This window comes from Lutzomyia longipalpis, chromosome 1 (assembly GCF_024334085.1).
Source record: "Lutzomyia longipalpis isolate SR_M1_2022 chromosome 1, ASM2433408v1".
In the NCBI taxonomy this organism is placed as follows: Eukaryota; Metazoa; Arthropoda; class Insecta; order Diptera; family Psychodidae; genus Lutzomyia; species Lutzomyia longipalpis.
In genome coordinates, this window is record NC_074707.1 from 23,537,887 (window position 1) to 23,565,593 (window position 27,707).

General features: G+C 34.3%; 5 protein-coding genes across 8 annotated transcripts; 3 read left to right on the plus strand and 2 right to left on the minus strand.

Moving 5' to 3' along the window:
- LOC129797317 (cilia- and flagella-associated protein 298) lies at positions 1-27,652 on the minus strand. 2 transcript variants are annotated; one of them, XM_055839740.1, is made up of 3 exons: positions 26,838-27,652; positions 26,652-26,768; positions 1-2,023 (listed from the first exon to the last, which is right to left on the minus strand). In XM_055839740.1, the coding sequence occupies exons 1-3, from the start codon at positions 27,480-27,482 to the stop codon at positions 1,907-1,909; spliced, it is 879 nt and encodes a 292-aa protein (XP_055695715.1). In that variant the 5' UTR covers positions 27,483-27,652; the 3' UTR covers positions 1-1,906. The 2 variants fall into 2 exon arrangements, with proteins under 2 accessions (XP_055695715.1, XP_055695714.1); XM_055839739.1 differs by lacking the exons at positions 26,652-26,768; positions 26,838-27,652 and adding an exon at positions 3,147-7,404.
- LOC129797315 (uncharacterized) lies at positions 9,362-12,653 on the plus strand. Its single transcript, XM_055839736.1, has 2 exons — positions 9,362-11,581; positions 11,837-12,653. Exon 1 carries the CDS (start codon positions 10,222-10,224, stop codon positions 11,569-11,571), a length of 1,350 nt encoding a protein of 449 aa, XP_055695711.1. The 5' UTR covers positions 9,362-10,221; the 3' UTR covers positions 11,572-11,581; positions 11,837-12,653.
- On the plus strand, positions 12,769-16,857 carry LOC129797318 (protein tipE). Of its 3 annotated transcripts, none has more exons than XM_055839741.1 (5): positions 12,769-13,113; positions 13,611-13,806; positions 13,872-14,045; positions 14,122-14,358; positions 14,970-16,857. In XM_055839741.1, the coding sequence occupies exons 1-5, from the start codon at positions 12,891-12,893 to the stop codon at positions 15,016-15,018; spliced, it is 879 nt and encodes a 292-aa protein (XP_055695716.1). In that variant the 5' UTR covers positions 12,769-12,890; the 3' UTR covers positions 15,019-16,857. The 3 variants fall into 3 exon arrangements, with proteins under 3 accessions (XP_055695716.1, XP_055695718.1, XP_055695717.1); XM_055839743.1 differs by having other exon boundaries at positions 15,599-16,857; XM_055839742.1 differs by having other exon boundaries at positions 16,032-16,857.
- LOC129797313 (uncharacterized) lies at positions 17,722-26,582 on the plus strand. The gene is made up of 5 exons (XM_055839734.1): positions 17,722-18,465; positions 18,610-18,820; positions 22,948-23,032; positions 23,131-23,768; positions 24,110-26,582. Exons 1-5 carry the CDS (start codon positions 18,323-18,325, stop codon positions 24,647-24,649), a joined length of 1,617 nt encoding a protein of 538 aa, XP_055695709.1. The 5' UTR covers positions 17,722-18,322; the 3' UTR covers positions 24,650-26,582.
- LOC129797316 (PR domain zinc finger protein 5-like) lies at positions 19,092-20,804 on the minus strand. The gene is made up of 5 exons (XM_055839737.1): positions 20,571-20,804; positions 20,109-20,504; positions 19,469-20,040; positions 19,235-19,403; positions 19,092-19,179 (listed from the first exon to the last, which is right to left on the minus strand). Exons 1-5 carry the CDS (start codon positions 20,690-20,692, stop codon positions 19,164-19,166), a joined length of 1,275 nt encoding a protein of 424 aa, XP_055695712.1. The 5' UTR covers positions 20,693-20,804; the 3' UTR covers positions 19,092-19,163.
- Positions 27,653-27,707: the final 55 nt, after the last annotated feature.

Sequence of the window (27,707 nt, forward strand, 5' to 3'; positions counted from 1 at the left end):
TTAAAGCTTTCACGATTTTTATTGTTGTTCTCATTTCATTTTTTTTCTCATAATTTTGAATTTATTCCTTCATTTTTCACATTCTCTCCTAGTTATGTATATTTAATATATATAGCAATTAAAAAGCAATTTTTCATCATTCAAAACACACACCATTAACAGTTCTTTTTTTTCTTTGAAATAGTTCAATATAATCTTTTTTTTTACATTTTTTTTTTAAATTGCCTTTCAATTAAAGATCTTTCATCAAAGAAGTTTTTTTCTCATTTTATATGTAGCTAGACTCTTAAAATTCAATAGTAAAGGTTTTCCGCAGTTTTTTTTTTCATATTTCTCTTTGAAATAATTTACAGTACATAATATATTTATCTAAAAATGCACGTCATTTGAATAATATCCTTTTTTGTTGTCTTCTCTACATGTTTCTCTGTCTATTTTGAAATTTTTGTGGGTGTTACGTTGGGAAATTTAACAAAGGGGAAATCTTTCTCACATTTTCTTGTATAGGTATATTATTAAGGGGTTGTCTCTTTTAAGCTTCTTCCATGACTTTCTATCTTTCTGATTTCATTTGATGCGTGGGAGGTCTAAATAAAATTATACAATACATTTGACTTGTGTGCCTATTTTTGATCGTGATTTCACCTCCCATGTTGAAAAGATTGAGATTGGGATGACATTGAAAATTGTAGAAAATCATTTCTAAGAATTGAAAAGAAAAATAGAGTGTTCCACATTATTCTCTTTGTCTCTTTACAGTTTCTCCAGCTTGATTCATTTATTGAATGATGAAGAAAAAACTAAAGTGGAAGAAGCCAATAAATCGATGATGTGCTTCTCCTTTCACACTCCTTTCCATAACTTTGCCTTTTTCTTCTATTATGTCTGATAATGCTTGAAGGGCAAAGATTAACAATACGCATTTTATTACCCATGCTGAATGAACTCATTAAATATGCTAAAAAATGCTTTAATAGAGTGGTAATTTTTTTTAAGAAAGAAGTTTTTTTTTAAACTAATTTACGTTGATTCGTTGTGCAAAGTTTACTTCTCACACGTTTTTTTTTACCTTTTCAATTTCTTCGGAATATAATTTGCATAGGTTTGCAATGATCTTAGTTACAATATTTTCTTTCTTTTTTATTTTCTTTTAGAATTGAGAGCTTATAATGTTTCAATGCCAATATTATTTACACAATATTTACTTGATAAAATATTTAAAAAGAAATAAATTGAATTTCCATTAAAAAAAAAAGCTTTAAATTAGGTTTTCAAGTTCTTTTTTTTTGTTAACAAAAATACAAGACCATCATAGTAATTTTCACTAATATAATACTTTAGCAATTTATATATAAGAGGGGTTTTAGAAGATACATTTTCGGATAATAAAGTTGTTTTAAGGAAAAGAGGCCCAATGAGATTTTTTAAAAATTGTTTAAAAAGCTTTTTTGTCAGTTTAACTCGCATTTACAAGAAATCTTGTACGAGATATTTTGTTTTTTGCTTCACGCTCATCTTTTTTTCTTTAATTATTATGTATAAATATAATTTAGAGTGAATGTTGCATGGCATTTTATAACATTGATATTTGCTGCGTTTTTTTTTCATGTGAGAATCAAAAGTTTTGAATAATAAAAGATCTCCTGCTTCAAATGAATTTTCACACTTTCATTTTTTTTGGTTAAAAGTGAAAAAAAGCTTCTCACAAAGCTTATTTTAGCTTTTTTAGAGTAAAAATATGTAATGTGTGATGACATGAAAATCTTGATTCAAATTTTTTTTTTCATAATGTAATCCTTTCAAAAATTTTATTAATCAATTTTTCAAACAGCCAAATGTGGCTGAATTTTCTGCGCATTCTTTCACGTCCGATGGGATGAGAATCTGCAGAAATGCCTATTTTGCTTCACTTCTTTCCGTAGTGAAACTTGATGTTGTCGAGTCCATGGACCTGTCTCTTCAAACTGCTGCTATCGGCCCAGGTGGAGTTGAGATACTCGTCGTCATCGTCTTGCTCAAGTTTCTATAAAGAAATTTTCAATTAAAACCCCAAACTGTGACCTCATTTATGCATTAAAATTCTCCAACAAAAAATTACTTATGAACTCCTTCGTATTAGACAAATATATTATGGGAAGGTATGTACATTACATAGCATAAAAATAACCTTGAAATAAAGTGCACAAGATGAAATTTTCCTTGGACAAACAACTCGTTATAATCAGTAGAAGAAATCTTCACAAGAACTTGGCAAAATTTCCAAAATTTGAATGAATCTGCAAAGTTTCTTCTAGACATGCAATAAAATTTATTGTCATGAGAATATTGTGTCCAATGGGCAGACACATGAAACAAATCTGTCCTATCCCTTTAATGTACAACCAGCAACTGTGCTGTGCATAATACAATAAATACCATCAGATAGGACAGAAAATGTTTATGGGAGACCAACAAAAATTGTATTATATTTAGAACACACTTCTGAGAAGCAAAGTAAAAACCCCCAAAATTAGTTTACGAATTACATACCAATTATATTAAATTAATTGAGTACATAATTATATGGCATTGATGTCAGAAAGGAAATCGTTTTACGTAGCAGTAGCCACGGGAATCAGTTCATTAGAATCCAAAAAAAACCTTTTTTAAGCATCATTACATAATGGTGCATGTAACTATAGGAAAGGTTATATATAGGTAGTATGTGAATTGAAATACAGGTATATATTGTATGTAAAAATGAATTCCATTCCAATAAAAATTGATGCACAATTTCCAGCATGGAAGGGAAAACCATTTGAATAATGAATAAGCCAATTTCAAATGTAAGGCACCATTTGCATATACTATGTAGGTACTCTCTTTCTTGAACTGCGATGAAAGCCATTTATTAAGGTTTTCAATAATTTAAAAGAAAACTTGGCGTAAGAAAAGGCATGGAAATTAAAAAGAATTAAATAACACGCATAAAGACGTATTCATAGAAATTAATAAAGTCAGGCCATCAATCATTTTGAGACATGTTTGATAAGCTTTCTAAGATGGCCAAAAATTCAATTAAAAATATAAAACACACAATAGATAAAAGAATATACTGCTGCTTGATGATGATTTAATAGATTTTTTTTTAAATACAATCTTCTTACCCTTGAATGCTGGCAGAGTTAGAAAGGAGTCCTCCGTCAATACTTTCACGCGACATCTCATCTGCCATCTTAACTTTGAGCTGATGGCCAAATGATGCAATGTCTGTGTTTGAGGATAAGAGTGGTCCGGATGCAGTTAGTGGGGTTGTCCCATTTGGCAGTGATGATGACACACCCTCACCGGCTGTACCGTTCTCCAGGGCAACCCCTTCACCCTCTTCACCTCCTTCTCCTTCTTCACCTTCTTCATCTTCACCGGCCATTCCTTCAGCATTCTTATCCAGCGGAGCTGCCTCCTCGTCTTCATGGTAGATTTTGAAGTAGGCAATTGTGAGGTAAATTACAGAGATGATAAAGGAGGGAATCGGAATGGCCATGCTGTAGATAAGATTCAGTGTATTCTGCCTATAGTCCAGATGCGTGATAACGAGCTTTGGGTCCACCTTTGAGTAGTAACATGTGAAATTTGTTCCGATGCGTTTATATGCTTTTGTCCAAATGGTACAGTTGAGTGCCGGTGGGTATCCACAGCCCTTCACATTGGGGTACAATCGTGCCATTGTGAAGAACCATTCGGATTCATTGCCCTCCTCACCGTGGTCCATGTCAATCACATCCGAATAGTCCACCTCGATGATACCATTGGCCGGATCTATTCCATTCATACCATCCGCAACCTTCTGTTCCTCACTATCTGCATAGTCGTATTCCCTGATGGCACGCTTCCTCCGATGATGGCTCCGTTGTGCCTCTGGTTCGGGATCTGGGAGTGTTGCTAAATCCATACCCGTGAAATTTGTATTATTCGGCATGAGGCGATAGTTGACGCTTATTTGCAGACATTCAAAAATATCCTTGGTACATCCCTCCCGACAGGATGTCCAGGAGCAATTGCTGGCGCCACGCAGGTGTATCGTCTCAACTGTGGTACATATTGCTGGATTCGGATCGAATTGCATAAAGATTGTGGTAAAGGCAGGATCAATCACAAATGGTACAAGAAAGAGAAATGCAAATAAGCTAAATGTTCCGAGAAGGATGAAAAATGCTGTTGTGTAGAACAATAATTTTTCCTTAAATGTTCTCTCTTCCGGTCCAGGTTCGTCAGCCATATCACTAACCTCTTTCTATATATCTCAAATCGCTTTTTTTTGTATTCTATCCTTCTCCTCTACTCTTGCTATATATCTATAGTCCTCTATTGATATTTACACACTGAGATTTATCTCCCAAGGATCTCTTGTTTTTTCTTCCTCCTTCCTTGTTATGAGCTGTTTCTTTTCTTTACTCTTGTCGCGCCTATTTCGCACGAAAGAGGTGTATCTCTTTATAAGTAGATTTCCCAAAAAGTTAGCTTGTTGCTTCGATAATACACCCTTAGGGTCTTTTGACCAAAAGATATATCTCACAGGTATTTTTCGTCAATTTATGCATCAAACACGTTATGTATAGCGTTATATACTCTCACTCTCTGTTGCAAATTCAATCCGCTCACGCAAAAATTGGGGTTGAGATTTGCGAGCTTTTAAGCTGCAGACAGGACTTTCTACCGGGGGCGCATTTGGCGCACCCCCTTCGTACAGCATCACATTCAAATAACCTCTAAGAAAATGTCCTTTGTGCTTTAATGCAACAAAATTATATATCACAAAATACACAAAGACTTTTTTTTCGTTATTCCTCAAACACACCCCTTTGTGTTAGCAATACTATGTGTGCTCAAAACTTACAATGCAATATTGTATGTAGTTTAGGTGTTCCACGTTTTCGTTTTCAACCCCTCACGCGTCAGCTTCCCACCACACACTTTCACGTGACTAAAGTTATTTTAATTGCACAGAAATCACCATAATTTAATACTTGAGGAGTGAAATGGATTTTTTTCGCTGGTTCTCTTATTGATTTATGATGCATTTTCTAGCACAGCAACACCATACAACCCCTCTTGCGGCTCCACTCTTGCGACAGTATGTATAATATAGCTAACTTTTAAATTCGGAGCAACTTTCACCCTGGCGCCGTCTGTTTCCCTCGATTATATCCGTAGCTATGTGAATCACCCAATGCAGAGGGCAGCGGGGTTGGGGGGTAAAAATTTTCCCAACAGTATGGTTCTTTATTGCAAAATATGGGTGGACTGTCTGGGGCGTGTTTTAATACTCTTTCTGCAACTTCCCTAGATGGATGGATGGAAGAAGAGAGCTTCACTTGTCGCACATTTTGCAAATGAAAATCCGCAGCAATAACTTTTCTTCGTTCTGGCACATTTTCACGCGCTTAAGCACGTTATCTCTCTATACTATTGGACCCACTTTCGATATATTTTTTTCTTATATAGAGTGTGTGCTCTATTGCTGTATTTTCTTGTATTTGGGTTGTCTTTTCTTTGGTTTTCTCTGCGTGAAATTTTCACTGTAGATTTTGTGCAAAAAGTCCCTCTTTTCTCTGTGGATTTTCTTTTCACACCATTAATTTACCATGCGAAATTATGTAATGCTTGGACGGTATAAGAGCTTTTTATATATATTTTTTTTTCAAATGTAACTTTTCCCTTAATTTACGCACACAGATTTATATTTTCACAAATTGAACATGTTTTATTTGTACAGAGACTCCCACGGAGATGAGAAGTCTTTTGGTGATTTTCACGCGAAAGTAAAATATTGAAGAATAACTTTTGCAGAATAGAACAAGTGATGAAAAGCTCCCAAAAAGAGGTGAGCTTCACACAAAAATACAAAAATTCAAAGCTTTTTTTTCCTTTCTTTTTTTTTTTAAGAGAAAATCACAATCACGACAAAAGTGGCACGATGTATTAAATTAATTTAGCTATTTTTTGCCGATAAATATCCACAAATGGTGTGCTTTCGCTGGGGATGGGTGGTTGAATGTGTTGAGAAACTCGTAGCATTCTCATCAGAAAGCTTTCTTCAACTTTTCCAACACCACCCACCGAAAATTTTCACACACACACATACACCCCCGCACACGACGAAAGATGGAAAAAAATTCACCTCCCTGTGAACTTTCCCCGTGTCACTTTTGACTTGGGAGCTTTCTCTTGCTTATTTTCACTTTGAGAAACAAATCTCGATGTGATTTTCCTCCGTTTTCCACGTCTCAGGAGAATGTTGTTCGTCGGGCCAACAAGAAAAATGTCCCTCCCTTTTGAACACAAGAGCACCTAATCAGATATTCCGTCTCCTCATGAAAGCACAAACATGAGTTTATTCATTGATTTAACGCTCGAGACGATCGAAGGCCTAAGGAATATCCATAAGCCAATTTAGGCTTTTATTAAATTGTTGGATTTCCAGCGGGAATCACTTGGTGTTCATGCGAGTTGGCAGAAATCGATGCTATGGTGAGTGATTTGGTGTGAAAATTCTATTCTTCATTGTGAACTTTTGCCCATACTCTCGTTGGTGGGTATGGCAAAATATTCACACATTTCAAAATTAATCTTTGCAAAAACACCCGAAAACCACAAGAGAAATTATCCTTTTCAATTCACTTCTAAATAGAAATGTTCCTCCATAAGATGGCGAATGGGATTTCGTGCAAAATTTTCTTCACGTCTTTTCATAGTCTCTGCCTCCCCTGGTGCCATATATATACTTTTCACAGAGCACAAAATCACCACAAGAAATGTTCTTTGTGGCAAGGAATACAGAGATCTGACAACCACAAAGTTTTAAACACTTCTCTATACCCCCACGGTACTACCAAAGTCCACCGTGTCTCCAGGAGTTTTCTTTTTTCTCGTATTTCTACTGTTTTTCCCTGTTTATTGTGTGGAGAACACTTTTTGGAGTGTTAGATAAAAGAAACACTGGGTGAGCAAAGCCACGAACAACTGCTACTGGTCTCTGCTGCTCAAGCTCCAACTCATGAGACCACCGATGATTTTCATTGAGCCAAAGAGAGTTGCGAGAGAGAATTCAAAGAGGGGAAGCTACCATCAGGAAGGAGCGCAAATCAGGCGACGACTTTCCATGATTTCCCCTACACTACATAATATAGAGATTTTTACGATACTAACTCTTATCTGCGGAGCTTTCACCATTTTGTGCTTTCCAAATTATTCTATTTCAACATTGAATCTTGGAAGTTAGCAAAAGCTTCTTCTTTGCTTGATCGACTAGATTATTTTGTGAAGTTTTCCTTTATTACATATATAATGACTTTTCATGGTTTATGTGAAAAATATTAAAAAAAAAAACTGCTAATGAAATCAAAATGTATTTTTTAAATTGTAAAAGCTTAAAGATTTTTTTCTTCTAAAAAAATACAAAAAATAAATTTTTCTTTTGAAGATATCGTTAAAAAAAACTTTCTAACTCCTGTAAACATTTGAAAATGAAAGTGCTTTGAGAGTACTTCCATAATTACAATCCCTCTATTCTTCTTAAATTCTACTCAATCAATAGGAAAATAGATTTATTATTGATTGATTGTGGTATAATGAATTATTAAGTGAAAGGAAAATTCCCTTTCGTGTGCAATCCAATTCTATCGGCACGGAGAGACTTTTTTATTTTCCATCAAACACATTTACTGACCAATGAGCGGGAGGCATGAGAAAAAGTCAGATAAATACTTAATGATTGTGCAATAAATAACCATCAGGGTGTTACCAGAATTGAGAGCATGATACGTGAAGCTGACTAAAAGAACATTAAAATCGATTTAGCGAACAATATAAATTTTCGGTCAATTTCCCTTTTGACAATAGCGAAGGAATTTCATTCACAACATTTAACATTTATTGCTTCTTATACTTGGCGCGCGATTTCCTCAGTGAATCCGCAAAAAGTGGGATATGTATTGTGTGTAGAAAGATAGGAGCTTTCTATATTGTGGTGTATATTATATATATAGAGAGAGAGAGCTTTTGTGAGCTTCGTGTTATGTATTATCCACTATGTCAAAGGATCATGCGCCAAAAAGCAACTATACTCCATCTAGATGATTTTTCCCTAAACTTCTGCTTGACAATTTCCCGTGTAAAAGTCCTCAAATAAACATCCCTTTGAGGTCCTCAACTTGTGTAACATTTTTGTCATTCATCCTTGAGGTGAAATCCTCAAAAAGTTCGAACTTTTAGTCTCACGGTAGTCGTCAGGAGGTTTAAAACAAGTGAACAGTGAAAATTATTTTTTGTGGCAATTCAATATACTTTCGTTGGACACTGAAAGATGGACTATTTCACATTTCCCTGACATAGGGTGATTGGCTTAAAAAGTTCGCAGAAATTGAATTAAATGCGTGAAAAAGACACCCCCTTATTGAGTTTTGCACGGCACTATTATTTTAGTGAATAATTTAGTGGAAAATTTATTATATTTTTTTAATCAATTTTCGTGTATATACATATTTTTTGAATTCACAGACACAGAAAAATTAGACAAAGAACCAAAAAGATTAAAACTGTCGAGAACCGATTAAAGAGAAAAATAAAAACAGACAAAAAAGCTCATTGCAGTTAAAAGTGTAAAAGCCCATTGGCAGCGAAAAAATAAGTGCGCAAGAAATAAATTGTGATGCTAATTTTTAAGTAAAATTTTCTACCGTAGAAGTTATCGCCAGTTTAATACTACAAACAAGAAATTCCGACTTTACGCCAACGAAAGCTTTAAAAGGCGCAAAAAATAATAAAGTGTAAGTAAATCAAAACTTTTTTTGTCTCATAATTAGTGATGAAAAAATAGAAAATGTGATTAATGGATAATAATATTGGAATGCCTTCTTTAAAGTCCACCCACATATCGATTGTCGTGAAACAGAAATAAACACTTTGTTAGAAAAAATATGTGGGGAGACATTCTGAATAATTACACGAATTATATTCCGCACTCGTGTTTAACCTAAATGCGACTGCATGCAAATTTTCATTGTCCCACTTTTTGTTCATTCTTATGATTAAAGTATAAAATTTTCTTGTTCGTATGCACCTAAAAGTTACGACTTTTGTGGGATAAATAAAGTTTGTTGACATAAATTAATCTATAATTTTATTTAGACAAATAAACGACTAGTCTCATTATTACTTAAAAAAAAAAGGAAAATATGTATTTGGGATTTGGGGAGACAATCGAGAATATTCTCGGAAGAGAGTTTCTCCAATATAGAGAACAAAATAAAAGAGAGAAGACTACGAAAGAAGAATTTTGGAATGTGGAAGTATTAAGGTAACAGCAGACAGCATTATCTGCAGAATATCTGGGAGAAAAAGCTCTCATTCCTTCAACCCGTATGGGTATTGGAATTGCATACGAAAGCTCAAATTATTTGTTGCGCGCGCACTTTTCCACCCAACCACCCACCAATACAGAGAGGCACATGCGAAATCGCTGCTCACCCAAAACGTCCTCTTCTGCAGTGGAGCAATGGAGATTTTTCAACTTGGGTGAAAAGTTGAGTGAAAAACCACTCATTTATCCTTCAAAACCTACATTTCACTGAAATACTTCCGTGGAAATTGAAAGTGTTCACATAATAGTGATCAATTTGGTGTATTTTGTGGTGTCATTGGCACAAAAAAAGCGAAGAATTTGTGATAACTTTCATTTGTGAAAATTTCCTTAGTGTGCGCATAATTTCTGCAATATCTAGAAAATTCTTAAGAAAAAGTCCATTTACGCGAATACATATCCTCAGCAAAACCACAAAAACATCTTTAATCAGTCGGAAAAGCTTGGAGAAAGCTAGAAAATTTACAAAAATCTGTTCAATATCGTCTACAATGGCATGCTAACTACATAATCCAGGAAAAGTGAAGAGTTCCTGCATAAATATAATTCTTCAGAAGTAAAAGCTTCCACATAAAAGCTGTAGAGATACCAGGAAAAAAGGAGGCTACAAAAAATTGACGGAATATATAGTTTAGGTCAGTTTTTTGCGTGTTTAAGCTGTATGACGAGAAAATCAATATCCTTCCTACAAGTTCTACCATGTTTGGCTCTATAGAAAATTACATGAATCAATAGTGAAACGGCGTGAACTCACCATTGACATTTCGCTGTGTATCCTTCGCTACAGAAACCTAATTATTCTCACTGCAATCGAGTAAAAAATGCCAAAGAAGGTCCCCGTTGAAGATTTAATAATACCGCCACAGGATACAAAAATATGCGGAACAATATGTATATGCCAGATGACACTTGTTCTGAGCTCTGTGGCTCTTGTATACCTCACTGTGGCTATCTACATGCCCTCAACCAGAGCTTTCAACAGCGGCATCATAGAGGTGCCCGTGATGTGCACTACAACCAGGGCGGTGAACAAAGATAATTGCGAATGGGGCTCATGTGGTGAGTGGTGTCTAAGCAAGACATCTGGGGCCTGCATCCAAATTTATGTTAATCTCCGCAACAATGGCAGCAGTTTAACTCTAGCAAACTGTACAAATTCAGCGAATAAAACATGCTACGGAATAGACCAAGAGAACTCCAAGAAAGCTCGTTGTATTGCAGATGAATGCAAAAATTTAACTGGCACCTTCAATTGCACAGCTGGCGCCTGCATAAATATAACTGATGCTTTCGAATGTGTATTTGCCAGCACAGACCTACCACTAAAGTGTTCCGGAAGACGTGGGAAGATAACATGCATTGAAATTTCGGGTCTCTTTACCTGTAATCGTGGAACATGTCGTAAGATACGCACACCCTACAACTGCGATCGCCGATGCGTGGATATTCCAACTCGCAATAAAAACATCGTCCTACTATCGGGTGATAAAGTCTATCTATCGCAATGTCAGAGCGCCATAGATAAAACAACACAGCAAGAAGTATGGAACGAAGAAGAAGATAATGTCTTGATGGCTTCTTGCTACAACATACAAAACACTTCGGGCGGCGTTGAAGCAGTTGACTGCATAAATGGATCAGTACTGGATAAAAATGTCCTTACAGATCTCACGAATTTTACCTACTTGAGCTACCTACACGTAGCAGTAGCCAAACCTCAAAAGCTAATAGCACCATTGGAACAAGATTTAACGATCTCAAATGAATCAAGGCTCATGATAAATCTCGAGGGTTGTGTCAATACTCTACAAGATGAGTGTAGGGATTTCCTCAAGGATTACGGAAAGGATGGTACGGATCACAATGCAAGAGCAAGATTTCCATGCTTCTTCTCAGACAACAATAAGGAAATTGCAGTGGCACGTTTTGATCTCGAAGTAACCTATCGCCAATTTCTCGTGGCATCCATTTTACCATCAGTTCTCTTCGTTGTGAGTTGCCTCACGCTTATCTTATGCCAACGGAGCGTTGTTGTGGGTGATGATGCAAAAATGCGTTTCAAAGGATGCGTCAGTACGGATACAATACTTCCTCCTGGTAGCAAAAACAACTCACAGCATAACTTGGGTGATGGCGGTGGTGGAGGAACGGATTCTGTTATGGCTCTCTGAGATCCGTCACGTAAGAAATGATCGCTCTCCTTATTTAATTGAACTTTCGGGAATTTTGGGCTCTGAAACTTTTCTTTTTATGATTCTTAAAATAAGAAAACAAAAAAAAAGTTTTGAGCTTTCAACTGCAAAAAGAGCTTAATGTTTGTAGGTAGTTTAAAGCTTTATGTAAATTCAACAAATTGAATTTAAAAAAAAAATTTCCTGAAATATCACGAAAAATTTACAAAAAAATATTAAATAATTTTTCTTCTTCGTTTTCCAGGCATTCCTCTACTGCAAGAAGAACGAGACAGTCCAACACATCATTTATCTGATGACGTTTTCACATTAGACAAATAAATTGCCTCACTCTTTGCATAACGCAGAGCAAATAAGAAAATCTTCTACAATCACAAATTTCAACAAAAAAAATCTAGCATAAAGAGCTGTACATAAATTTGCACAAAAATTCAATACATCAAGAGATAACACACTCATTTCCTTCTATACACGAAAAGTGAATTAGGCGGTCGCACTCTTTGCTAAATTTTATTTCTTCAAAAATATTAATAACTTCATATTAAATAACTTTTAAATAAAGAAAAAGTTTAAATTTAAAATTATAAAATAGAAACTCAACAGAAACTAAATTGTGATAATTGCTCGTGAAATTGGGTGCAACAACTATTTATATAAGATAATACCTTTCACCACTAATTTAACTTCACCTCTGCTATTTAAATATCTCTGCGAAACAACGGAGAAGTTTTATTGATTTCGGCAACCAAGAGGGACCCAGTCACAGAAATATATTCCAAAGAAAATACGCGAAAATATATACAATTTAACACACACACCGTACAGAATAAAGTGATGAAAGAAAATCTTGAGGTACAGAAAACGATCATAAGGAATTAGTTTTGGGCGAATCGGGAGGAATGCGTGAAGAAATTTAGAAACAAAAATTAACTTACTATACATAAACACATATAAATTCTTTAATAAATGAAAAACTTTTAATGGAAAAATATTGTTAGATAAAAAAAATTTAGAAAGACTCATTCGATAGTAGATGCTACAGAAAAATTATTAAACAAAAATTCAAAGAAATTATCTTCTCGTGTAAATAAATTTAAAATGGAAGTTGTTGATAGATATCAGATTGCAAAATTGAAAATAGTTGTGGGAGAATTGCCGAGAAAGGCACATTGAGAAACATTAGGAAAACACCTAAAATATACTTTAAAAAAATTACTAGAGAACAAAAAATTGCTTTGAAGAAGAGAAAGAAGTAGATTTGTATTGAGGAGAGATTAATTTGAGAACACTTTACAAGAATGAGTACGCATCAGTCGACACACTCGTCACTACCATCAATTGGTCCTTCGGGTTCACCTACATCTCTCACGGCCTCTGAGAGAGGTTTTTCGGGCACAGCAAGTCTACAGAACAGCAAATTGAGCATTAATTCTAAACCACAGTCACCCCAGCCATCTCAGCCGGGTGAAGTAGAGCCAACGTTCCTGGAGAAAGCGAAATTTTATACATCACTATGTTTAGGTGAGAACACCTCATTTATAAATTAAAGTATCTACTACATTTCTCCACCCTTTAAACTGCTCCATCACTTTAATTAATTTCCCTCCATTATTGCAATAACGCTTAGGGGAATTTACACAATAATTGATGCCCTCATTTGCCTATACCCTACTTTAAATCAATCTCCTTCCCAATGATGGAATGATTAAAAATATTTAAAATTACATCTTTTGGGTTGGGTTGGAATGGTAATTACTATGGTAGAGAGAAAGTGCGGCTATTTAAAGAAAATGGTATTTTATTTTTCATGAACTTTTTTTTCACAAAACCTGAGCTTTCACTGAAGGTTGGGTTTCATTTTTTTAACCATTGTTGATGATAAAGAAGAAAATCCTTTAAAAATCAGAATATGATAAAAGAACTCTTAATAAGGTCTATAATCCCAAAATCTAAAGCATTAGAAACGAATGTACTAATTTTGTAAATTATTTCAATTGATGATTTGTTTTTTTTTACAGGAACAACAGCAATTTTATCAGTGTTTGCCTTCCTCTTTTTGATACCATTCGTCGTTGATCCAGCAATTTCAACAATTGTTGCTGATTATGATCATGTTCCCGTGACCTGTATTGTTGTAGATCATTCTTATGCTGAGGGATTGAGAAATTGCACATGGAGCTCATGTCGAGAAGGATGCACTACAGCACCGCTCAAGTATTTAATTTTTAATTTTTTTAAATGATTCATTTTAAAAACCAATTGTTTTCTTTTTTTGGTAGATGTCACCAATTACTGGTGAATTATACAAAAATCCCGTGGCATGAATGGCAAAAGGAGCCGAAGGACATTACAGAAGTTACATGGGATGTCGGTGAGACGCGTTTTCTTGTAAATTCCGAGGGATGCGGCTACCCGCCACGTGTAAATTGCTCAGAATTTGCCAAAAAATTTGGGTAAAAATTATTCTATATAATATTATGCAAATAATATTTTCATTTAATGAGAAATCCTTATTGTGTTGTGTTATAGTTTCTCTCACATGGGCGAACCATTTCCGTGCTTCTATAGTCGGGCATATCCGGAGCTTGTCATTGCACGCTACTCCTGGGAAGACAACCTAAAACACCTAATTCTCTCTCTAATCATCCCCAATGTGCTATTTGCTATTTCTATTGGTGTTCTCAGTTATTGGTATTGTCCGTGCTGTGATAAAGCATGCCATAAGACAACTAGAATTTATGCAGAGAAATTCCCGACCAAAGAAGAGTAAGTATCATTTATATGATTGTTCTACTTATACTGACAATATGTGCCTATATACCTATTGTGATATCATTTCATTTGTTTGTCTCTTTAAAAAATATTCTACTAGTTTTTTTTTCAATTTTTTGCAATATACACGCTCTGCACAAAATTATTTCCACGTATAAAGAATGAATCTTGAAAATATATAAGAACAATCAAAATTAAAAATGATTTTTTAATTAGATGTTTTCAAATAAAATTTGTTATTAATTTTGAATTAAAAATAATCATTCTTTATGCGGAAATTGTGAAGAAATTTTTAGAATTTTTGGTTCTATTTTTTTTGCTAATTTCCTTTATAAATTTTTTTGTACCTATATACATTTTTTAAATGAATCATTTCGTCTTTTGCGGTTGCTTTTTTGTATGTGAATATTAAATTTATATTTCGAATGAATCTGCCTTTCTTTTTTAATGTTAAAAAAATTCTTTTACACAAAAATCCATATATCACTTTTTTCTTTATATAAATATAACATTTAATATATAAATTAATAACATATTGTAATAAATCACAATTTCACTGTAAATTTTGTGACTTGTTCCTTCTTTTTCTATTTGTATCTTCATAGCAAACTGTTATGTCGCAGTGATGATGAGGATGATGAATTGGATTACTAAATAACATGACTCAAAAAATAAAGTGCAAATCTCTAAAGCTTTTCATCGATTTTATCACACTTAAGTCTCACACAATCAGTTTCATTGATATGTTTTTATCTTTCAAAAATTTATTCACACAAATATTTAAATAGATAGTTATAATAGTAAATGAAGTGATGAAACTCAATAGAACTATTATGCAAGAAAACTAAACAGCCAAATCTAACACTCATTTCTCAGTAATTTGCAAAAGCAACCTTCATAATCATACAGTGTCGAGCCATTTTTTTTCTTTTACTAAATAAAATATTTTATACCTACTTTTAATAATTCATCTTATTTTGTTAAATCACGTATAAACGTACCTCTTGATTGCATTGTTAATTTTTTAAGATTATTTCTTTAATTTTTTAAAAATATACTACTTGATACAGAAAACATGGTTAATGCAAGAAATGCACATTTCTTTTTTAAATTCAAAATAAAACTTCAAAAATCATTCACTTGAATAAATAACAGAATATGCAAATATACCTAATTTTTTGCAGAAAATTAATGCACTGAAGTGTACGTTTTGTTTTTATTTTCTTTCTTGTAGTTACTAATTTTTCAATAAAAACGGACTTTGGCTCGTGGATTTTCATAAATTAATTCCAATGAGAAATTGAGACAATTCTTTAACTATAGTCCAAAAAAATCTATATACCCTACATACTACTAAACACTAATTTATTTTTTAAAGTTCTCATTATCTTTTATGTATCCTTATCTGTTGTACATAAGTATGGTAACTATTATATAAAACAATCACAGCAAAATACTGTAGAATACAACAACGCAAAAAATGTGGAATATACAGAAATATTTGTGAAAAATTATATATACCACAAAATCACACTTCACATAAAACCGTCTAAAAATTTTGATTTCACTTTTGTGTTTAATTCTCTGTGGTCACAAATTTTAATTTTTAAATTAAAAATAATTAACAATTTTGTTTGTTTTCTCTTCACTACAACATCAACACACAGGTTTACAATGGCTTTTTGAAGTCGACAAATATGATTGTAATAATTTTCTAATATTATACTTAAACATAATCCAATAAAAAACATATAACACTGTTTAATTTAAAAAAAAAAATAATTAGAAAACAGCATAAGATTTGTAGGAAGATTCTAAAAATTCTTCATTAATAAACTGCAGTTAAAGAAAATTTCTAAAAGCACAAAAATACTTCTTGCAATTTGTGATAAAAAAGATGCATTAAATATCCAAAAATTAGTTATTATTACATTTTAATCTTCTTGATAAACACCATACACAGAGAATGAAAAAAAAATGAGAGAAGCATTTTTCGAGTCGTTGAACAAGCTAAGCTGCCTCTATGCCATAATAATAAATAAAATTCTGATAGAAATATTAAAATAACAAATTTAACACAAATTAATAAGAAAAAAATAGATAAATTTCAAAAGTAAATATTTTTGTTTTTTTTTGTGATAACATTTTTATTTTGTTGAAACCATCTTCAAAAGATATTATAAAAAAAATTGTTTTTTTTTAATTTGAAGCTTCAAAATTTAATTATGTATATTTCATTATCGGCCTTTCTGTATTTCCCCGTGCTTAAGAGTAAATATGGGATCGAAAAATATGTAAAGAATGATATTGCATTTTAAATGTATTGTTATGTAAAAAGCAAAGTTAAATAATTACTGTGAAAAAAAGAATTTTTGTATACAATGCGAATTAATTTAAATAGTGGTTCCTTCTAAAAAGGGGGAGCTTTTTCAGAGCATAAAACATTTGTTAAACTTTTTGAAATAAGCGCTGAAATAAATTATTGCTTAAGAATTTTCTGTCTTTTAATGCTTGTTTTCACATTAGGGGTTGAATGTTTTTTTTTCTGCAACTCATTCACAGCCATAAGGGCGCCAACTCTCGTGCTATATGTATGTCCCCGAAACAACTAGGAAAAAAATAAGCTCCATAAAATAAATACACTAAAATATTCAAAAATGCATTAAACAGAATTTTGTCACGCGCGTAGCCTATCGCATTATTTTCTGGGGAACCTTTCACCCTAATTCCATCCATCTAGAAACTTCTCTCGTATATTTGGTAAAGGACATTTTTTCGTTACGCCCGGTCTTCCCACTCAGTGATGACGAAGTATGTTCAAAAGTATGATTAAATTTGAATTGCTAAAACTTTTATGTGTACTGTACACAATGTCGATGCGATGATGGTGAGAATAGAAGACATATATGTATTTACCATGAGGAAATAATTAATATAAAATTTTATTTGCTCCATTAAAAGTATAGAAGCACCAAAAAGCTCTCTAGGAGGGGAATCCTTATGGGAATGGGTAATTTTATTTCAAAAAGTAATGTTTGTTTGCGCATCAAAAATCCCACTGATTTCGATTTTCTATAAAAAATCATTTATACTTTTTTTGTATTAGGGATAAAGGGGTCAAGAGGCGGAAAGATCAAGAGCTCATACATTGAACACAAAAAATGGGAAATGCAATTTGATTGTGAAAAATCCCAGGAATTTCTCTCAATTTTCTCTATATATAAAATTCTCCAATTTATCTAAAAGCCGTGAGAGATTGAGGAGAGAAATTGAAGCTTTTTCCTCTCACAAAATATATAGGTACTACATATACTCTGTATGGGGAAAAGAACTCATGAGAACTTTCAACCCTCAGTCAGTTGTTGAGTGTCGTTCACGGGGAACACACGAAAGTTTACGTAAATTCATAAATATCATTTTTATCATTCCACACCTTTAAGTCCATTATAAGTGCTCCTATATGTTTGATAAATTACAATCAATTTAGACAATTTTATTGACTAACAAAGAGTTTCAAAATTAATTCAATTCCTTTCACAGAAATTCACTTATATTGCTTCTACTTACAATTAGTTTAGTCGAGAGAAGTGAAAGTGTGTTGTGAGGGTAACAAAAAGGCATACAGAGAGTGACTGTGGGGGCGCCTGGTGCAAAAGAAAATCAAGTGTGGAATGGGATATTGACGAGAAGGAGTGAATAAAATAAAATCATTTTGTTTTCCATGCTAACCCCCCATCCTCCTCGTGTGTGTCTTCTAAATGAGACAGTGTCACAAAGTTCAGGGTGGCGAAACGGACAAATAAAAGTCAAATAGATCAATATCATTTGCGAGGCGCCAAAATGACGACACGAATTTTATGAACTCTCCACTCTGACCTCATCATTAACATTGAGCTAAAGAGCAACCCCTTCTATATAGAGGAAAACCTGCCCGCGCTCTGTTGAGAGAAGAAAAATAATGGGCAGGAGGTACAAGCAACGACTGATTCCCGAGCAAGATCGTCGGATATGTGGATCAATTTGTCTGTGCCAGTTAACGATCGTGCTCTCCTGTGTGGCCATCGTTTACCTGAGCGTGGCTATTTATATGCCATCGTACAAGTGAGTTCGATTTCTAATGCGGGGTGTGTGTTTGAACAAAGTAAAAAAAAAAGAAGGGAGGAGAAAAAAAAGAAGTCACACGCCCAGCCAGCCTCACCCTCGCAAACTCATCAATTGCAATCCATTCCTCTTTCCACATTATAGAGCTTTTCAATCCGGCTTTGAGCCCGAGCCCGTCATGTGCCAAACAATAAATACAACCATGGCAAATAATTGTGCCTGGGCCAGCTGTGGGGAGTGGTGTCTGACCAGGACAAGTGGTTTCTGCCCGCAAATCCACACCGCAGTCCGTCGAAATGGAACTGATGTAATATTTGAGAATTGCACACGCTCTACCACAACAAATTGCCCACAGGTGGGTTTATTCATCATTACTCATTCACCATAAATTGCTATTTATTTTTTCAGTTCAGTGGACTTTTCTCTTTTAAATTCTCGAACTCGTTGAAAAGCTTTTAGAGTGATTACTTTCATTTATATGTTTGTATGGAAGAATTTAATCATAAGAATTTAATGTAGGTGCTAAAACACCAATAAATCCAATTCAAAATCATTACAAAAGTTTGGGAGTTCATCAAAATAGTTCTAGTATTATTTTATATTTTAAAATTAATAAACTTTAACAATTAAACTTTATCAATTTATTTTCATGACAAATCTATTTTTGATACATGACCATATTGAATACTCCTCAAGTTTTAATTCATTTTTCTCCTGGAAAATATTTAAAAACATGATTTTTTAAACTAATTAAGCTTTTTTTGCCTACCTTCTATGAGTATCTATTATATGGACTTTCAATGAGAATTTATCACGAAATCTCTGCCAACAGTGTGCACATTCAAAAGGCAAAATATCCGGATGCTGCTTGACGTGTTCTATGAGATCAATTCGATTATCACACATTTCTTTGCAGATTTTGCAAGCCACTGGGAAATCTGCAAAATAAATATTAATAATTCTAACAATTCTTTTTTTTTTTTGTACAATTGAGCATATTTACTTTTAATTGTTATCGGGAATCCTCTATGATCATTTAGGATATGCGCTTTTTTCAGTCGTTCACTCGATAAGACTTTTTCGCAGTATGGACATTTTCCATCAAGCTTATTATTGCTTTTCGTCTCTTTGAAAATTTTCTTATCATTTTTATGAATTTTATAGTGTACTGCGAGACTTCGGGGGGTTTTGAATGCCAAGTGACAAATATCGCATTCAAAAGTTTTCTCTCCATTGTGAACAACCATATGATTGAAGAGGTACTGCCTAAATTTAAATTCCTGCAGGCACGTAGGGCACACGAACCTTCCACTAGGACCTAGGTGAATTACTTCAGTCTGGGAATTTTTAGTCTTTGTACTTGAAGAAGCTGCCAATTTTGCAACATGCTGTTCTATGTGCCGTTTGTAGAGGTCCCTTGATGATAAAGACTTATTGCAAATTTGACACAGGATCTCATTATCAGGCTTCAAATGAAGTAGTTGATGTACTGCAATTTTTTGTGCATTTTCAAAATTTTTCGGACATTTAGTGCATTTGTAAAAAATATTTCCTTTTGAATCTTTAATCATCTCTCTGCAATAAAATAGAATTTTAGAATTTTCCTAAATTGAGATTCTTTAAAAAAATGTCCTTTAACTTACCCTTTGTATGAAATTGGCGTGAGGGGAGGTAAGGATTTTGGTTTAGGAGTTTGTCTCTCATTCGAAGGTACTTTTATGACACAGACCTCTTCATCGGAAGATTCATCAGAACTGTCGAGATATTCATTAACAACCACTGGCTTCTTTATATTTTCTTGTCTTTCCTGCTCCTCCTTCTCAATTTCAGGATGAGTCTTGAGATGAGCTTCATAGAATTCTCTTTCATTCCAAGGAAAAACAAGTCTGCATCTTTGACACTTTAGGCCATATCGTTCATCCTTCTCCCTATGACTTTCCAAATGCCTTCGTACCTCATAAGGAAATTTAAATGTTTTCGTACAGTGAGGGCATTTATTAGGCCTTGTATTAGGATCTTTTTTCTTGCTTTCCGGAGCACTGAAAGGATATATATAAAATTTTATCATACATAATTTAATTTTTATTAAAAGCATAAAAATTCACCTTGTTGGCTTCTCAAGCTCTGCATCCTCTCCATCTGATGGCAAGTCAGGATAATACATTCCTTCAACAATACGTTTACCATAAACGGCACGCACTTTAATAGCTCGCAATTTTTCTTCCATTTTCTGGCTTAATTTTGATACAAAATATTTTATTTTCACATTTCACGGAGATGCAAAAATGCTTTTATTACATTTTTGTCAGTTTGACAGTTTTGCGCATGCCCCCGAAGTATGTTGCCTTTTCATACGGAGAGTAAGTCCGAACCACAATGTTAATTCAAAGCCGCAAGATTGGCAAAAATGCAAGAGAGATCGCAAACAATCGCACTGAGATCGCAATACCTCACTCCATTTTAAAGGTTTTTTTTTAAAAAGATTTTAGGACCTTGAACTCAATTTTTAATTTTGAAATTCACCAAAGAAATCAAATATTAAAACAGAATGATTAAAAGATTTTTCATCGATTAGTGATTAAAGACAATTCGCTTGTTTTTATAAAAAAAAATGAGCATTACCAAGTCTTTAAATAAATCATATTACATAAATCATAATCCTTTGAGAATTATCATTGTAGAATTCCAAAAGGATCATAAGATTAAATGGAACGCTCAATTAAAATTTAAACATGATTAAATTAATAAACTGATGAGCGAAAACGATGCTCAATAATAAATTATATATTTCTTCTCCTTGTACGTGCAGCTTTTCCGCAGGAGAAACCTTCCTACTCATTCCCTTTATGAAGGAGTATATCTTCATTATTCACGAGAGAATTCCAATTAAAATTCCCATCATGAGCAAAAATCCTAATTCCCTTCTCACACAGTTACACAAGAGGCAAATCAAATCGATGTCTCACCGATCTCACTGAAGAAAGCGAGACAAAACCCCAGGATTTTCCTTAATTGAAATTCCTAGTGAGGTAATTACTTGAGTTGTCAGAGAGCCACAACTTTTTTCTCCGTGGGAGCTTTGAAGGAGCAACCCCTTTGAGAAGACTTTGTGCCTAAGCAATCAATTAATTTATTGGTCACTTTGTGTTTCCCTTTTGGAGCTTTTCTCATGTAATTTTCTAGAAATAAAAGGTTCCTAAACTGATTTTATGTTGTACATACAGGTACAACATAAAAGGTAACCACATCTCTTCAACACGGGACGTTCAATCAGATGATTGAAATTGGTTATATTGATTGAGTAATTCGTGTCAGAATCCCTGTCGAGATCCTTATCTTGAAACCTTGTGTGTGTGTGGCAGGATGGAAAATTTCATGGGAAATTACATTTCACCGGAGATAGGAATTAATTAATCCATTCAATTGTCATCAAGCATTATCTTATGTTTACTCAAACATTATAATTCCAAAGTGTTTCGTGAGAATTTCTATCTCTTTATCACTTTTATCATAAACGTAATAGAAATTTTGTAAAGCACGACAAACAATAAAACTATAATAATCATAAAAGAAAGGTAAAAAAAACTCATATGGCTTTTATGTAAAAGTTTACAAATCCCTCTTTTCTATTTTTTTGCATTTGAAAGAAAGAGCTTTTGAATTTTATTCACCTCACGCATTCCATCCCTTAAAGTAAACGGATATTAAATTTCACTATGAAGAAAAGAGACTTTTCATGTTAAATGACAAAGGTTGATATAATCGATAAAAACAACATTTTCCTGTAGAATTAAATTTTTCCGTCGACCCTTCATTTTCTACAAGAACCCACATTGTTTTCTTACCGCGCCATTCTCAGGGAAAGGGAGTGTTTACTTTCTTTTTTTAAAAGTATGATTATTCATTTTTCCACAATTCCCAAAATTTACATTTTATATTCGTATTTGTTTTTATTCATCAAAAATTTTAATTTCACGAAAACTTGCTTTTTTAAACGTTAAAGTAACAAAAGCTCCATTTGTTATTTGTTGTGTGAAAGAAAATCAATGTAAAATGCATAATTAAAGAGGGATTGTGAAAGTAGGTGATAAAGTTACATAAAAATTCATACAGGGAATTGAAAAAGGAACATGTTGCTTTATTTCCTTAAACTTTCCCTAGAATTTTACTTTCCATCTCTTTGACTATGAAAGCTTTCACAATAAAAGCTTATTTATCAAGATTTTCTACTTAATATTTTTAGGTATTGTACCCATTTTATAGCAATAAATTTAAAATCAATTTTTTATGATTCTGGCGGGCAGGATAAAATACATATAATGGTGAAAAACATTGCGTGACTTATGCAATAAAGGCGGGAAAAGAAATAAAAAATGCTCTGGGGAGATTGTGGGGCAGTTTTCATGATACTCCAAATGAATTTTCGTCACATTTTCACTTGAAATGAGCAGAGGGTGGCTGAAATGGATTTTCCTTTCCCAGGTGAATCCGGAGGATTTGAAGAAATACAACTGCAACAACGGTACTGAATGTTCTCATCTCACAGGTGTCTTCAACTGTTCCCTTGGTAAATAATATACTTATATATCCCAAGGATGTAATTACAAATGATGTTGCTAAAGCCTCCCTCACATATGTATATCACTCTGTTCAAAATAATTCTAGGACACTGTGCTAATATGTCTGATCTCTATGAGTGCCATTATGGGAAGGCAGACGGGGTGACTATAGATGCTGAGAAGGATAATATGAAACTCAATGGATTTTTCTACTGCAAAGGTTCTAATTGCACTAAAATAAAGAGAGCTTTTTCCTGTGACCGTTTCTGCCCAAAAATCACCACAACCACCATCAATGTCTTCGTCATGCACAACGATAGTCTCACGACGGCTGACTGTGAAGTTGCCTTGGCCATAAATGAAGCTCGAGGATCTGATCCAGGTGTCCGAATAGATCCCACGCGTTTTTGGAATGAATCCCAAGGGGCTGTTTTAACAAATTGCCTCGATGCGGTACGCACTGAAGGACGCATTGAAGCTTTCGACTGCCTCAATGGGACACTTTTGCCCGAGGAGCAAATCCCACATCCGTGGATGAATTTTACAACCTTCTGGAAAATCTACGAAAACAGCACCATTCCAGTGGACCCAGATCAGAGATTCCTCCCACGTCAGTCCACGCTTACAATCTACAACACCAGTAAGCTTTTCATTAATCTCGAGGGATGTGTTAATACCCTCAAGGGGGAATGTAAGCAATTTCTCGTAACTCATGGAAATGATGGGGACAACAATACAGCTCAGGTAAGCTTTATATACCTAATTCATTTAAATATTATTAATCTTGAATCTAAAAACGTCTAATTTTTCATAGAAGAATTTTTTGAAACATAAATTTTGATTTTTATGATGCGCTCCAGTTATTCAATAAAATTCTTATCACGTTCATATTTCATTTATGCAGAGAAAGAGTTCATGAAAGTTCAGGATTCTCATTGCAAGTTCAAAATACTTTTGTAACCTCCTATAATGTCGTGTACGACTGTTGCTCCACTACACCCCACATTAATAATTCCAAGAATTGAAGGGAAATTATAGAGCAGCAAATAAAGAGTATATATCATTATCATTCATTCTAATCTCAGGCTAGATTTCCCTGCTTCTACCACAAGAACAGCTCCACATTTGTTGTGGCACGATTTGATCTGCAGAAAACATGGAAAGAACTCATGATTGCCGTCATTGTACCAACATCCCTCTTTGTCATTTCTCTCATCACCCTGTGCATCATCACGCAGTCCGTACGTGTGGGGGATGATGCAAAAATGCGCTGCAAGTACTGCGTCGATGGGTCGGATCAAGAGGATTCCTTGGGGATTTCGTCAAAGAAACGCTACGCCGCCACAGAAGACAACACTCTGAACACCCCGAATTTGGCACCATCAGTCTCACAGCAATCCAATCCCACGGAGTTAAATAGCATCTCATTCGATTGTGGACAATCCAGCACAAAATCCCTAATTCCCATGAGTCCCTGCTCGGAGAAAACATTCAAGAAATTTGCGGAAAATCTCGAAAAGTGCTGCGAATCGAGCCTCAGTGAGGAACCTCCACAAATTACTGTTGAACAAATTACACAAAATGAGGAGAAACAGAAAGAGGATAAACCTCTAATGATTCTCTAACTACCCCTATTTAGGACTGCTCCTTATTAGACTTTCTAATTTAATTCCATGATAATTATTAGAGGAAAAATATGTTATTTGTGTATGTGTGTTAAAAGCTTCAATTTTCGCTTCATTTCGTGGAAAAACATTATAAATGATAAAAATCAAAAATTTCATCAAGAACTATACGAAACTCTCAAAGGGACCATCAATTGCACTCCACCCACTCACAAATGCCTTTTTCCGTCGTTATTTTTTTTTTTTCAAACCACACACGAAGAGAAAGTCAATCATAACGCGTCCAGTTATTAGAGTTGGTATACCACAACGCGGATGGGTCAGTCTATGCGTTGTAATTTAATTTGTGAGCAGAATTAGTAGGCAAAGTTGATTTTTTTTTATGAAATTCATCAATATGAAAGATAAAAATGCTCATATCTGAAGTTCTATAAGACCTACAGAAATTTCTTGACTAGTTTTGGAAAGTTCTTGAAACAAGCTATAAGTTGACATATATATCAATAATTTTCAAGGTCACATCTAGAACAAAAATGGCGGATATTTGTTTGAGCAAAACAGTTTTTTGCACTTTTTGTCCTCAAGAAATGGTTCTAGAGGTTTCTGATGTTTCAGAAAGTTGTAGAGTTTTGCAAAACCTTTAATTTGATACCAAATTGAGCAAAATCGGAGAGACCGTTCAAGAGATATGGCTCATAGAACTTTTCAAATTCAAGAATTTTTCAAATGGTCATATCTTCTAAACGGCGACATAGATTTTCTTCATTTTCGGACTGGTAAAAGATATTGAGTCAGGCTACAACATATCAAAATTTAAAGGAAATCTATAACAGATGTTCGGAGATATAGGCCCTTAAAGTTAGGCAATTTTTGTTTTTGATTTTAGCGCCTCTTGCGGCCATTTTTGGAAATTAAAATGTTCTAGATAGTTGTAGGGCTTCTTGAAACCTTTCATTTGATACCAAGATCGTCAAAATCGGTCAAGCCGTTCTTGAGTTATATCGAAAAAACACTTTTTGCTTTAGGTCGCCATATTTGCTAAACGGTTTGACCGATTTTCAAGTATGAGTTATCGATGAAAACGTCTCACTGAGCACTACAACATACTAAAATTTCAGACCTCTAGCTATAAGGGAACTGATTGACGGTATTTCAAAATGGCGGATGGCAGCCATCTTGGATTTTGAAAATGCAAAAAAATGAAATTTTACACCCACATTTCTATAGAAAACTTCAAACCGGAAGTCTCTATCTGTTACCGTTTTCGAGCTATAAGGTGAAATGTGGAGTCCAGGCCGGCAGGCCGGCAGGCCGGCCGGATCAAAAATTTTCCACCACCATTTTCGTAATGTGGGATGTCTAAAACGTGCTCATACCAAGTTTGAGCCCGATCTGAGGTGGTCGGTTTTTCCGATGATTACAATACTTGGTATGCCACGATTGTGGTATACCAACTAATTACAAGACTTCAAGCGAAGAGAAATTGTAGGGTGTATTGCCATCTACCTTTTGTATTTTTTCTTTTATACAAAGAATCCTGACACAAACACTACAAAATCCTATAAGACGATCACGAAGAGAAAAGATTAATCACCCGAAAACTCCTCTTCATCCCTTTTCCACCAACGAACAGTGCAATGAAAATCTTTTTAGACCAAACATTCAAAATGTCCATATTAATCGTAATTTGGAAAATCATTATTTTAAATTGTAAATGTGCCTTTGTGTAAACTTTTTGTGAAAAATACAACCCATATTATACAAGATGAATATTTAAAATCATCTATCAGAGCTCTTTTAGTAAGATTTACAAATGCTAATACGACTTAATATGTCTTTAGATCTGTAAATCTTATAAACAAAATATTTGTAAAAGAATATTGAAATCTATTATAAAGTCTCAGTGTTGAAGCTTAAATGAAAACTGATATATACTGTAAAATCTACTCTTATAAAAAAAAATAAAAGAAAACTTAATGATAAAATATGATTTTTCACTTACTTTGAGCTCCTCCTGACGACGATAAGCTCTTAGCATTAATTCCCGACGAGTTTCTTCGGATAAAACAGGCTCTCTTCCAGGTTGACCTTCACCGTGCTTTCCCAGCTTTACAATTACCTAAATAGGAGTTTTTATTTTTTTTATCTGCATGGTAATTGAAGAAATTCTTCCTTCGAACAAACAAACCTTGCACTTCTCATTATTTCCCACGTAAATCTTTAGTTGATCTTCCGGAATCATCTGCCTTCCAGCAAACCACAGTTGGGCTTTTGTTGGCTCAATCACTTCCAGCGATGCCTGAGTGCCGGATAAATCCTCCGTATTAGAAAGTTCCATTCGAATGGGATCATGTGGAGGTAGTCCCATTGGGTAGACAATCATTACGGCTCCACGAAGAATATCAAGAGCATCTTGAACATTTTTCAACCCCAAACATTCACCGGAATCAGCGAGCTTTTTCGAAATGAGTTCTTTGGCATCAGCCATGGCTTTCTCTAGAACCTTCTGCATCTCCGGCATCGGTTGACGTCCACATCTACGACGAATAGGGTCAATGTTGGTGCGATATCCCCCAGATGGGATGCAGCTTTCAATCCATGGATCATTAATTTTCAGTTCAGCCACCTGCTCTTCAGTTAGTTCAACGACCTCCGGACAATTCATGACGCCATGCTTCACTAACTCCTCAATTTCGTAGCAAATTCTACCAACTTTGAGGCGGCCGTTGTAAATTGGGAGGATTTGCTTGAGAACATCCTCCACCTTTGTGGTCACGTTCGTATCGAAAAGAAAGAGATTTTCCTCTCCACGTTTCACTTGAAGGCGCACCATTTTCTTTTTCAACGCAAAAACAGGATTTATGTGGCCGGATATGAGACTTTTAATGTTGTTTTCAGGATGTTTGCACAAAATACTTGACTCACAGGGATTATACGATTTCAACGCAGTAAAGTGGAGAAAACAAATAAACAAACATCCTGAAGCTCTCTATGGAAACCGTAGCAATGTGATGGCTGAAAAAAAAACTATCCGTTCTCAATTTATATACGAAAAAGG